General features: G+C 39.8%; 1 protein-coding gene across 1 annotated transcript in view; it reads left to right on the forward strand.

Annotated features, from left to right (window-relative positions):
• CDC42BPG (CDC42 binding protein kinase gamma) overlaps positions 1–13,879 on the forward strand; it is a 261,194-nt gene that overhangs the window by 78,329 nt on the left and 168,986 nt on the right. The window contains exons 2-3 of the mRNA XM_082270319.1: positions 593–684; positions 3,275–3,358. Coding sequence (XP_082126445.1) covers positions 593–684; positions 3,275–3,358 — 176 coding nt within the window. The remainder of the gene's footprint in view (positions 1–592; positions 685–3,274; positions 3,359–13,879) is intronic.

Here is a 13,879-nt window from a genome sequence, read left to right on the forward strand (position 1 = left end):
TAGTTGCGCTGATATACATTACACCTTTTTGGTAACCATCTTGGCTTAATGTTGTAGGAGTTGCTTAGTCTTAATAGAATTACACTATAAATATGTATTATGTTTTTATATAAAGATTTGTTTTAACACATTGCCGAATTTACCATGACGTTATGTCTGAGCAAGTTTTCCTTACATTTGCAGTGCCCTTTGTGATTACTTCAAATGTGGGGACAGATTTAAATGTTGCTTGGAATTACTGTGGAGTGTGTGGGCTATGGAATGTGCAGTAATGAGCACAATGAAGAAACAATAACCATCACATCAGTTAGTGATATCTTATTGTAAAGATTGGAGAAAAGGAAATAGTCTTTCAAATTGAGAGAAAACTCCTTGCATTTATTTATTCTCTGCAGTCTTGGAGATTGGGCAGTTTGTGGTTTGTTTTTTGTCCATGTGTATAGATTGTATTAGAGTAGGAAGGCTGTGCTTGTTATGTACATGGCACTACAAACTGGAACTCTGTTGGTAACTGGAAGAAATGGAAGAAACCGAGAATTTGTTAGAAAACGGATATGCAGAAGACTAACTAACTTTTCTTTTCTCTCGTCAGCTGAACCATTTGCTTCAAAAGTCAAGCAGATGAGGCTTAAAAGAGAAGATTTTGAGATCTTAAAAGTAATTGGAAGAGGAGCATTTGGGGAGGTAAGTTTGCTTTTTAAAGCCTATGTCACAGTGGCATTGGTGGTGGCAGCAGTGGTCATTGCAGTGGCATGGGCCCACACACTCAATCGTATACTGGGTATGCTATATGGGAGCAAGTGAAATTGTGCTAATTATTGCCCTCTCAGTTATTTTTATGCACTATTTGAACTAAATAATGAAACTTGCAAATGTTATAACTGTACAGCACACGTTCTGGGTTATATTGTAAGCTAAAAGCCACTTTGACATCCCAAATATGGCAGTTTGAGTTCCCAATTCTAAATTGTAATTGAGCCTGTTCCCACTTTTTTATTCTATCAAAAATATGATTATTCCTAAATGTATGTAAAGCAATGTCTTTTTCTTAGAGTACTGATTTTTCAATTTTTTTTTTACCACTAGTCATGGATCTTTAGTCTTCTTTGTGCCAGTTCTCCTCTTCTGTTTAATAAATGTTTATTACATCTCAAACACCATTCCATAGAACTTTTAATACTGAACAACTATAAGATAGCATAGAGAAGGCACAATGTGAGGTATCACCAAAAATGAAACCACTAACACCACCACCAGAAGTTCTAAAGAATGACCACATACAAAGGCATAGATTTTCTCTTTGGCGCTAAAACACTGCTGAGGTTAAAAAAAAAAAAAAAGTGAAGTACTAATGGTGAAAATGGCAAGAGAATGATGAATTGTGTGATGTAAAAGAAGAAAGGTTTAGTTTTACAGACCTGTATAGGATGTACTTTTGTTGCCAATGACCCAAAATCGCAAATAGAATATTGTTTAGGGTAATCCAGGTCTTGTGTGCATTATGCATATCTATATATCTATATCTACATATATGTATGCATATCTATATCTACAAACCCAATTCCAAAAAAGTTGGGACACTGTACAAATTTGGAGTAAAAAAAGGAATAGACTAATTTACAAATCTCATAAACTTATATTTTATTCACAATATAATATAGATAACATATCAAATGTTGAAAGTGAGACTTTTTGAAATGTCATGCCAAATATTGGCTCATTTTGGATTTCATGAGAGCTACACATTCCAAAAAAGTTGGGACAGGTAGCAATAAGAGGCCAGAAAAGTTTAAATGTACATATAAGGAACAGCTGGAGGACCAATTTGCAACTTATTAGGTCAATTGGCAAGATGGGCAGAGAATCACCAATTCCCTCAATGCTGCGGTGAAAAATAGGGCAGCAATATCAGAAAGGAGTTTCTCAGAGAAAAATTGCAAAGAGTTTGAAATTATCATCATCTACAGTGCATAATATCATCCAAAGATTCAGAGAATCTGGAACAATCTCTGTGTGTAAGGGTCAAGGCCGGAAAACCATACTGGATGCCCGTGATCTTCGGGCCCTTTAGACGGCACTGCATCACATACAGGAATGCTACTGTAATGGAAATAACAACATGGGCTCAGGAATACTTCCAGAAAATATTGTCGGTGAACACAATCCACCGTGCCATTCGCCGTTGCCGGCTAAAACTCTATAGGCCAAAAAAGAAGCCATATCTAAACATGATCCAGAAGCGCAGGCTTTTTCTCTGGGCCAAGGCTCATTTAAAATGGACTGTGGCAAAGTAGAAAACTGTTCTGTGGTCAGACAAATCAAAATTTGAAGTTCTTTTTGGAAAACTGGGATGCCATGTCATCCGGACTACAGAGGACAAGGACAACCCACGTTGTTATCAGCGCTCAGTTCAGAAGCCTGCATCTCTGATGGTATGGGGTTGCATGAGTGCGTGTGGCATGGGCAGCTTACACAGCTGGAAAGGCACCATCAATGCTGAAAGGTATATCCCAAGTTCTAGAACAACATATGCTCCCATCCAGACGACGTCTCTTTCAGGGAAGACCTTGCATTTTCCAACATGACAATGCCAGACCACATACTGCATCAATTACCACATCATGGCTGCGTAGAAGAAGGATCCAGGTGATTGAAATGGCCAGCCTGCAACAAAAAGCCTGTATTAGACAAGAATGGGACAACATTCCTATTCCTAAACTTCAGCAACTTGTCTGGTTGCAAGACTAAACGTTTGCAGACTGTTCTAAACATAAGAGGGGATACCACACAGTGGTAAACATGGCCTTGTCCCAACTTTTTTGAGATGTGTTGATGCCATGAAATTTAAAATCAACTTATTTTTCCCTTTTAAAATTATACATTTTCTCAGTTTAAACATTTGATATGTCATCTATGTTGTATTCTGAATAAAATATTGAAATTTGAAACTTTCCACATCATTGCATTCTGTTTTTATGCACAATTTGTACAGTGTTTGTGTGTATGTGTATGTGTATATATATATATATATATATATATATATATATATATATATATATATATATATATATATATATATATATATATATATATATATATATATATATATATATAATATATATATATATATATATAATATATATATATATATGTATGTGTGTGTGTGTATGTATATGTATATATATATATAGCATTCTTTATTTTGCTTATTTGCTTCCATTTCTTAATCTTATTACTATTCTAAATGATTTGGTTCTTCCTTGTCTCTTACCAGGTGGCTGTGGTGAAAATGAAAGGCAATGGAAAGATCTATGCCATGAAAATCCTGCACAAATGGGAGATGCTGAAACGAGCTGAGGTAATATTGATGATCTGCAAATTATAAAAAAAAAAAAAAAAATCAGACACACGCAACAAAGGCATACTCATGCAAGGCTGGTGATTGGAGAGAGCCAATCTGGCAGGTGCCAGGGACTCCATGCCATGCAGAAAATCCTTTTTCATAGTGATGAATCATCAATAATTCAGTGTAGGAAAATCATTGATGACTGAGCACTGCTGCAACAGTTGAGTAGGTGACACTTTTTACTTTCCTGCACCCAGTCCTCATTTTTCTCTAGGCTGAAGTACTCTGAGCATCACTTTTTCTGCTCTTGTGCCTGGCTCAACAGTTCATCCAATGGCACTATTAAGCCTACTTCAAAGCGTTCAGATTTTGTGGAATGAGGCAGCTTTGCAGGTGAATGGATCCCAAACTCAGTCAGAGACTGGTAGAGATTTCTCAAAACTTCCAACATCCGTGACATTGTCTGCCCCAGTTCTACTACTTCTACTTGGGCTTAGCCAGAAAGTGAACTTTAATATAAATAACATCAAATGGTTTGTGTATATAGGCTGGCTAACTGCTTAACCTGAACTCTTAGTGTTTTATAAGCTATAAAATGATATATTACAACAAATTAAGCTATATGACAGAGCAATGTTCAGTTATGAACAAGAAAAGGGAGAGCTAGGAAAGGTGGAAAAATGTCTGACTTGCAGTTACGTTTGGTCCATGAGGAATTCACTTTAAGCATAGCACATCACACTGGTTTTGCAGCTCTTGTAGGTTTGGCTGAATAACATCTGCCAAACCTACATGCACATTCAGTCTCAGTTCACATATATGCGAATTGCATGCGTTTTGAACCGCATCTGATTTGCACGACCAAACCAGCTTTCTATGGAGCTGGATCACATATCTGCAGTGCAGAACCAGTGCAATTTCAGTGCGAATTCAAAGAGCCCTGTGCCTTTTTCTGAGTGGTGTGGTTCAGATGCGAATTCCAGGCTTATTGCCTTCTATGGGACCGCTTCCGAATTGCACAGGTCAGTGTTGAACACACCCAAAAAATAAACTGGCGTGGCCCCCCTCCCCCAAAACGATACCAAACCCTTAGATTTTGAGGGGAGAATCCCATGCAAAAACCCCAGAATGGCATGAGGTCCTATCATAATCCATACCAGACCCATATTCAAGCATGCAGCATGGCAGGCCAGGAAGGGGGGAGGGATGAGTGAGCCCTCAACATGCCTTGAACAGCTGCTTTGGAAATTGGTGGTGAAATCTGACCTGAAATTCACACCGCTCATAGGTGAACAAGAATACTGATATCCTTGGATGTACATTTAGATTAAAGAATAAGTTCACCTTTCTTAACATGTTACGTTACAGGGTGTAACTTGTTATGAACGGACCGGCCCCCGCACCTCCCTGATCCCCTCTGTGACAGCTAGCCGGGTTCTTCTCCCTCACCGCTAGCTGTCAGTATTATAAAGAAATGTGACCGAGCAGGACCCTGCTTCCTGGCTGCGTCACTGATTGACAGGGCTAGGTGCATTGAACAAGGTCCAGGCAGCCTTTGCGGCTGTCGGCATTTTTAGTTTTTAATGAGCTACCACGGCGCTGTGGAACGCTGTGGCAGTCAATTCATGCTTCCTGTCCTGCTTGCTTGGCTGTACGGATACAGTCGGATCTGCAGGAGACCGGAATGGCACCAGCGATCTGATGGTGCAATGCTTTACAGGCTCTAAAAAAAAAAATAAATGCAAATGTTTTTACTTGCAAAAAAATGTACGTTTATATTATTTTTTCCCAAAAAGTTAACTTCTCCTTTAAAGGCCATAGGGAGTGGATTCCTAGATTTCACACAGAGGATTACTACTTTGGACCACGGACATGCACTATTTATGTTATGATTTTGTTTTTATTTATTTTTTTGTAATTGTATTGCACTAGGTCAGTGCATTGTTTGTTTTTTGTTTTTTTTGGCTTTTAAGAGCCCATTCATACTGCCGCGACTTGTGAGGCGACTTGTGTGCCAACAAGTAACCCCAAGTCGCTTGACATGGCAAAAGCAATGTTAATCAATGAGGGCCGTCTTAATTGGCACTACTGAAGTTGCTCCGACTTCTGGAATGGGGCCTGTACTACTTTGAGGCGACTTGTGATCTGACTTGTCCCATAGACTTCAATGGGAGTCGCCTCCTTATCTTATTTGAAGCGACTTGTGATCCGACTTAACATTAAAATGGTCCTGAACAAGAATAAAAGATAATTTGTCTTATAATTATTAATAGAGCAGGGTAGTGGCTTCTCTCCACCTTGCCTTTTTTTTCTGGTTCTGGACATGCTACAGAGCTGAAACTTCACAGGTACACTTTTTAGACCCACCAGACACTAAATCCAAAGAAATCTTTTTTTTTTTTTTTTTTTTTTTTTTTTTTTCCAATAATTGGCTCTCTATCAAAAACGACAATTTTTAAGAACTTTTTTTTTGTGTGATTGAGCATGACCCAGAACCATCATATTCTGATTGGCCAAATACAAAGTTGTACAAAGTCGTCTATCATACAAGTCGCGCTAATTACACGCAAAGTCGCGCTAACAAGTCGCCCCTTATGAGGCGACTTAGAGGTCGCGGCAGTGTGAACCGGCTCTTAGTGGAGTTTGTATACATTTGAAGTCATTTTTTTTCAAGATGCTCTGTGGGCTAAATATTGCATAAATTGCAGCTCTTCTTTTACAGTTAGAGAAGTATGCTATTACAAATACTCCCCTACTTCCTTTCTAAAGCTGCTATGTTCTGTTCTTTGATAATGTTGTCATGTAGTTTAGTAATGGGTTATACTGTAGTTGCAATATTTGAAAAAATATCCCTAGGATCCTGCAGCTTTGTTGCAAATAAAAAAAAATTGTAGAAAAATAAGTAAACAAATAGAAATAAAAAAATATAAAAAATAAACTATAATTTTTTATTTTGAGTTTCTTTCTAGCTGTGCCTGTGCTGCTGTTGCTACTTGCTAGGTAGAGTAGAAAAAAAAAGTCTAATCTGCCTAGCAACAGGATGTCCATCCGAAAAATCATTTCTAAGTTGTATCTAGAACACTGTAAAATGAATTCTCCACCGTTACTGGCTGCTTGCCAGTATTCCATTCAGTTAATAGGAACTTGTTAGGGCCGGCCGAAATACCAGACCTGGCCCGCCTAGTCTATTTGGTCCCTCCCTGGGGGGGTTGCCAAGATCTTCCCTGCCTGCAATTGCACAGCCTGGCTTGCTGCCCAGCCATATCCCCCTCACCCTCCACAAGTCGCTCTCCGACACCTGGTCTCTCCCTCTCCAGTCATCACTCTTCACCCCTGGCCATCCATCTTTTGTGCAAAGCAGACAGAAGAGAGCATAGAGGAGACAGAGACTGAGAGCAGCAGACTGAGCAGAGCATAGCGCTGGCCAGTTTGCGGGGATCAGGCAGCAGAGCCCAGCTCCTGGGGATTCCTGTTGGTATCAATCATGTATGTTGAACGTCCTTCAGTAATGGAGAGAGAGCCTCATATAGTATAGTGTGTATATACTATAGTGTATAGTATGGACTATTCTATACACCAGGGATCCTCAAACTACGGCCCTCCAGCTGTTGCGGAACTACACATCCCATGAGGCATTGTTCACAGACATGACAAGGCATGATGGGAATTATAGTTCCTGAAAAACTGGAGGTGCCATAGTTTGAAGACCCCTGCTATACACTGAGTGGAAGCAAGTAGAAAACGGGGGGACAGAGTGGGGGGGGAGTCTATAAGGCGTGGGGATTATCAGAAGTGGAGGGGGTCCAAAAGGAAGGGTGGGGTCTGGTGCCCCACCATCTTTAAACTTCACCAGCCGCCACTGTAGCCAACTATGGGATTTATAATCCTTTCCCTTTGGCTGCCGAGGGGGGTATAGACAGCAAACACATTCTTGAACAGTCGCTTTGTGTTAAAACATTAAAGCTATATTATATGGGTGATTTTGTACAGTCACCTCGTGTACAACACATCAATTTCCATGTGTTGCTAATAAAATGGCAGCCAATATTAGGTTAAACTGGGGGACAGGTGCCCTGTGGAAGTAAAATTTTACATAAGCGCTTCCTCGCTGTCATCGTTATTATTATTATTCAGGATTTATACAGCGCCAACAGTTTGCGCAGCACTTTACAATGTGAGGGAAGACAAAGTTACAGTACAATTCAATAAATGAGGAATTACAGGACCCTGCTCCTTAGAGCTTACAATCTAGAAGGGAGGGTCAAGTGAAAAAAAAGGCAATAACCGTGGGGGATGGGCTCATGGAGAAAATGGAGGTAGAGTTGTTAGGTGTGGGTAGAATAGGCTTCTCTGAAGAGGAGGGTTTTCAGCGATCGCCTAAAAGCTAATAGAGTAGGTGATAATCGGACAGATAAGGGTAAGGAGTTCCATAGGATTGGAGAGGCTCTGGTAAAGTCCTGGAGGCGAGCATGGGAGGAGGTGATAAGGGAGCTAGAGAGCAGGAGGTTTTGAGAGGAACGAAGAGAGCGATTAGGTTGGTATTTTGAGACTAGGCTAGTGATGTAGCTGGGGGCTAAGCTATGGATGGCTTTGTAAGATGTTGTTAGTATTTTGAATTTAATTAGTTGTGTGTGCGGAAGCAAGTGGAGGGCTTGAAAGAGAGGAGCAGCGGACACTGAGCGATTGGTAAGGTGGATGAGTCTGGCAGCAGCATTCATGATGGATTGAAGGGGGGATAGCCCGTGTAGAGGTAAGCCAATGAGAAGGGTATTGCAGTAGTCGAGGCGCGAGATGACCAGGGAGTGAACTAGAAGCTTTGTTGTGTCTTTGGTTAGAAAGGGGTGTATGTTGCGGAGGTTGAGGCGGCAAGATTTGGACAGCGATTGGATGTGGGGCTTGAAGGAGAGTTCAGAGTCCAGGACAACACCTAGGACCTTGGCATGACCCAGAGAGGAGGTGTAGATTGAAAATAGGAGGGGTCCAAGAATAGAGCCTTGCGGGACCCCACAGAGAAGGAAAGAGGAGAGGAGGAAGTAGAATTGTAAGTAACGCTAAAGGTGCGGTTGGATAAGTAGGAAGATAACCAGTGAAGAGTACAGTCACGGAGACCAAAGGCATGGGAGTTTTTTGAGGAGGGGACGGTCAACCGTATCAAAGGCAGCAGAAAGGTTCAGGAGGAGGAGTACAGAATAGTGTACAGAATCATCAAAAAGATTTACAATGTACAGACCTTGGATATAAACTGGACCTAATTAACACTGGTGCTTGCAGCTTTACAAGTCTTCTGGGAGATGGGTGCCTTGGCAGAACTGTGCACTCTTGGAGAGTATAATATATCCTCTGGAGCATGCTCACTGCTGCTGAGAACGTTTGCTTACAGGCTGCGGTCAGGTGACAGTCATGTCCAGTATTTGTAGCTAATGTTTGATGAAGACATCTTGGAATTTGTTTAGGTAGCATTTTTACTTTTAATGCATGTATATGCTGTAACCTTAACATTTCTAATTACCAATGAAGTGACATTGTGTCTCTAGAACAGTATTTCAGAATAAGTTTAATTTCGGTTCAGGGAAGCATGTGTTTTATCTCTTAACACACAGTCTCTTTTTCTGTTTATGTGTACTCAGATTACATTTGTTAATTCCATTTAAGTACAGTACTTTAATAATTCAGCATTTTATGTCAGGGCTGTACTTCTGATGTATACAAGTTGAAGTACCACATCTAAAGCTTTTTATGGCCTTGTCAGATTGCCATATGTAGGTGCCAGAATCACTCATGTTTTACTGTTTGCAATGTCTAATTGCTGTTAGTGTAAACATGCAGTGCAGAATATACATATTAAAAAAAAAATTATCTTCGATATATTTTTATAAAATGAGGGTTTTTTTTTTTTCTCTAAATGGCCAAGGAACCAAAGGTTTGTAATTCTGAATACTTCCTTTGAAGTAAAATGGCAAAGGGAGGATGACAGCTTGTTGAAAAGACTCTTGTGTAGATTATAGACTTGTTTATGAGTCAGCATAAGTCAGATTAGAGCAGGAAAGCACGATTTTAGAAGTGATTTTATAAAAGCTTGTAAGTTGCTAGTTCTGAAGCCTAGCCCACTTATAGCACAAAGAAACCTGTGTTCCTTAATAGAATGTTGGACTAAAGGGCATGTCATGTAACTCTTTAGACCTATGACAAAAAAGGAATACAGTAAACCCCCCTCCATTGCGGTGGTTACGTTTCGGACCCAGCCGCGAAAAGTGAAAAGCGAAAATAGAAAAACCCTATTAAAATGCATTGTAGGCATGTTTTTTTTTTTACTGTCACTGTACGTGTAAAAGCATTTTAAGGTCTTTAAACACACTTTTAAAACAATAGAAACACATTTAAACACATAAGATACTGAAAGACATAGCAAGAGCTATGGAAAACACAAAAATATTTTATTTTTAATGATTTATATAGTAAAATAACATTACAAAAAAAAACGCAATATACCGGGACCGCAAAAACTGAACCACGATGGAGCGGGGGTTTACTGTATATCATTTACATATACATTTCACTAGGTGGCAGATAACAGAATTTTAAATAACCGAAGTGTTCATAACGGTAATACTTCTCCTAATTTGTATGTCAGTTTAGTATACTTTTCACTCTTCTGTGCTCAGCTAGTGCTCCAAAACAGAACTCCTATGTCAATAGTTGCAATGTATGGGGGCAAATGCCTCAAAACAATATACAGTTGCCACGTGCCATTGATGAAGTATCAGTTATTAAAGATGGTAGACACTATAGTAGCAGAACTATGTCAGGGTCTTGCAATGATTTTTCATAAAGGAAAAACACTTCAGTTGCCTTCTGCATGGGTATGTTTTACTCCGATTTTAATTGTGTTTTTATGACAAAATCTGGAAATCAACTGACTGCCATATAACCAGGCTGGCCTGCCAAACATGTTGAAGGATAGCTACCTATACCTTTTTATTTTAGGATGTGCAGTCCTTACAGATATTGGACTATATTCTTTTCGATATCCTACAGTAGGGAGTAGACTGAAAGTAAAATGTAACCTTGGCATTTAGTTACCTGCACAACTGGCAACTTATAGAACTGTGAGAAAAATATGGGTGCTGCCATGGGTGATTAGATTTTGAAAATGTTTGCACACAGGTGTGCTGATAGGGTGTTCTAGAAAAAATTTCCTGCAAATCTGTTCCCTGTCAATGAACGAAAATTGTTGCAGCCAAAGACAGGTAGGAAACTTGTCATTTCAGGAGGAGATTGGCAGACATTGCATACGTTTCTTGTTACACATTTCCTTAAATGAAGCTGTACCCAAGCTGAGAAAAGCGTAGTCAACTTTTTTACTGGCTAAGCCTAACCAGCCCACAAAGACCTCAAATTTAGCCTGAAAAAACTAACTTGCTCTTCTGGCTTGAGAGAGTTGCCTGCCTAACTTTTGTTTTACAGTAGGGAGAGAGGTAGTTCGGAATCAATAGTACTCCTGGAAATTGCCGGCATCCCTAAATATAGACCAAAAAGCACATCCCCTGGAGCTTGGGACTTTAATTGGCAATGACCAGGACTTGAGTAATATGTTTTTTCAAAAATTTATTGTACAAATACATAAAATGTCAACCACAAATACATGTAGAGGTGAACATCAACATTTAAAAAACAAACAAGTGGCCTAAGGTTACGTCTCAGAAGCTAGGAGTGACGGAGATGTCCGAGGAGGGATCAGACGCGTTTCGGTCAGTCGCCTTTCTCAGTGGTCCAACGGAAGCAACTCTCAGACTAAGGATATAAAGACATTACAATCAATAAACGGTACTAAACAGTAATGTTTTTTAAATGTTGATGTTCTCCTCTACATGTATTTGTGTTTGACATTTTATGTATTTTTGTACAATAAATCTTTGAAAAAACATATTACTGAAGTCCTGGTCATTGCCAATTAAAGTCCCAAGCTCCAGGGGATCTGCTTTTTGGTTTGTTTTACAGTAAAACCTTGGATTGAGAGCAACTTGGTTTGAGAGCGCTTTGCAAAACTTGATAAACAAGCGATGTCTTGATAAACAAGTAGCATCGTGTCACACAGTATAAAAGAGAAGAGGGGCGCCTCTAAGAGCCGGTCCACACTAGCGCGACTTGTCAGGCGACTTGTCAGCCTAACAAGTCGCGCTCCCTCGCGGTCCATTGACCGCTACAGGACCCGTTCTAATAGGAGCGACACAAGTCGCTCTGACTTAGAAAAAGGGTCCTGTACTACTTCGGGGCGACCTCGGAGCGACTTGCATAGACTTCCATTATGTGAAGTCCATAAAAGTCGCTCCGAAGTCGTGGTGCATGGTAATGCACAAGTCACCCCCGAAGTAGTACAGAGTCGTGTCGCCCCAGTGTGAACCGACTCTGTGTAGGAATATGGTTACATTTAATGAACAATATTGTACATATAATGTACAATATTTAGCAACACACATGGTTGTTGATTAAAACAGGCACATCTAAGTATGCAGGCATTTGGGGTAAAGCTGTCCACATAAACCTTCCTCTGCACCACCATCGACATCATCCCTTCCACACTGCGCTTCAATTCTTGCTTTCAGATCGCTGTACTGCAGGGTAGTCTTTCCGATACCAAACTGACAGCGGTGAGAGCCAGGGGTGCAAAGGATGGTCTATGTGAACAGCTTTACCCCGGATGGTCTGTGAATAGCTTTACCCCAGGAGCTTGCATATTTAGATGTGCCTGTTTTAATCATCAACCATGTGAGTTGCTAAATGTTGAACCTTCATTATATGTCACCATATTGCTAGACTTAGAGGCACCTCTCTTCTCTCTTATATTCCATAGTTCCTGCTGGATTTTGCTTCTAATTCCCTTTGGGGAGGCTACTATTCGTAAATGGACATTTTATGGTTGCATAACCTATCCCATTGATAAAATCTTTTTATATGGACTATAAATTGAATGACTTATGAATAAATGGTTGTGGAACGAATAATGAGTTTCCATTATTTCCTATGGGGAATTTCGCTTTACTAGAAGAGTGCTTTGGATTTGCACGTTTCCGGAACTAATTATGCTCGCAATCCAAGGTCTTACTCTATAATGTTTGTTTTTGCGTGTGCAAAAATGGCCCACATGCGCAATTATTTTAGTTATGAGGAATTGTGCAAAACAGTTTACGAAGCCCCATAAGCTACCATGAGGATTTTTATAGCATTAAAGCAACAACTCAAACCAAAAATAAGATAAAATGAATAGTCTATCAAAAGAATAAATAACTCAACCAGCTTTATTTGAGAGATTTACCCCACAGTACTTTTTTCTTTTCTCTATTCGATGTCCTCAGTTTATTATATGGCATTATTCAGCATAATTCCCCAAAGCCAAGGTCAAACTTGGACTTGGCCCAGTCATGAATTAATTTCTCTCGCTCTGCTTTCTTTATCTGCATGCTTCGTCTCAGCACATGAACTAATTGGCTCCTTGTGCTGCTTCTTCCTCTCACACTCCAGCTCTGTTATACAGCAATTGCAAAAGGCTGACACCAGGTCAAATTCGTGTACTTAGACACACTGCTTCCATTTTAAAAAATGCTTTTAATGATGTTTTAAAGATTACAGGGTTGGATTAATGTATGTGCAATTTTAAAGTGGAGTTTTACACTAATTTACATCACTGGCTGCAATTGTTGCCAATCGCATCTCTATTCGTTTTTGGATAGTTTTTTATTTTTTTTTTTCAATCCGCGGCAAAGTACATTTTTACCCTTTTGTCCCTTTGGATAGCAGTGTCATCAATCCCAGGAGTCGATGGGCATCCCCCAAAACACTGTAATTAGTTGCCACTGCACATGTGTGAGATCGGGAGGTGCATGCTGGGAGTCCCAGCAGGCTTCAGACGCCCACAATCAGGATGGCTGCTTGCTGAATCAGAAGTCCTAAGACGTGTACAAAGACCGGTAACTTTATAATATACAGCACATGGCGATTTTAAATATATAAGCTGCGACTGTCACTGCGTTTTAAAAAAATAAAATAAATTCCGGAACCCCGCTTTAACTAGGAAAGCTGCCGGTTAATGCAAGTATGGATTAACGAATCTAGTTAGCAATAACCACAGCATTTAGACCAGAAACTCCAGTTACCATCTGTAGAAATCCATTATGCTTAATATTTTCATTTGTTTAAACAGACAAGTCACTTAAACCAACAATCAGGAAGAGACTAAGGACTTGTGCTGTAGCAAAGATGGAGGTTAATCCCATTCCTTTTGTACAACAATGAGCACTTGGCTGTATTGCACTGGTAGGCAGAACTGCAGTCTTGAACCATTTTAGTACACAAAAGTATTGATTTACTTTCAGCAATATGAAATATAGGTGGCTGTTGACTGCCTCTGGCAAACTTCCTGTTTAAGTCCAGCCCTATGTATACATGAGCTCTTAAAGTGGAGTCCTGGGCATTTTTATTTTTAATAACCCCCGTGACAGTCGCCGCTTATACATTTTAAAATCGCCATGTGCTATA

Source organism: Pelophylax lessonae, assembly GCF_965119305.1.
Source record: "Pelophylax lessonae genome assembly, chromosome: 10".
NCBI classification, from domain to species: Eukaryota; Metazoa; Chordata; class Amphibia; order Anura; family Ranidae; genus Pelophylax; species Pelophylax lessonae.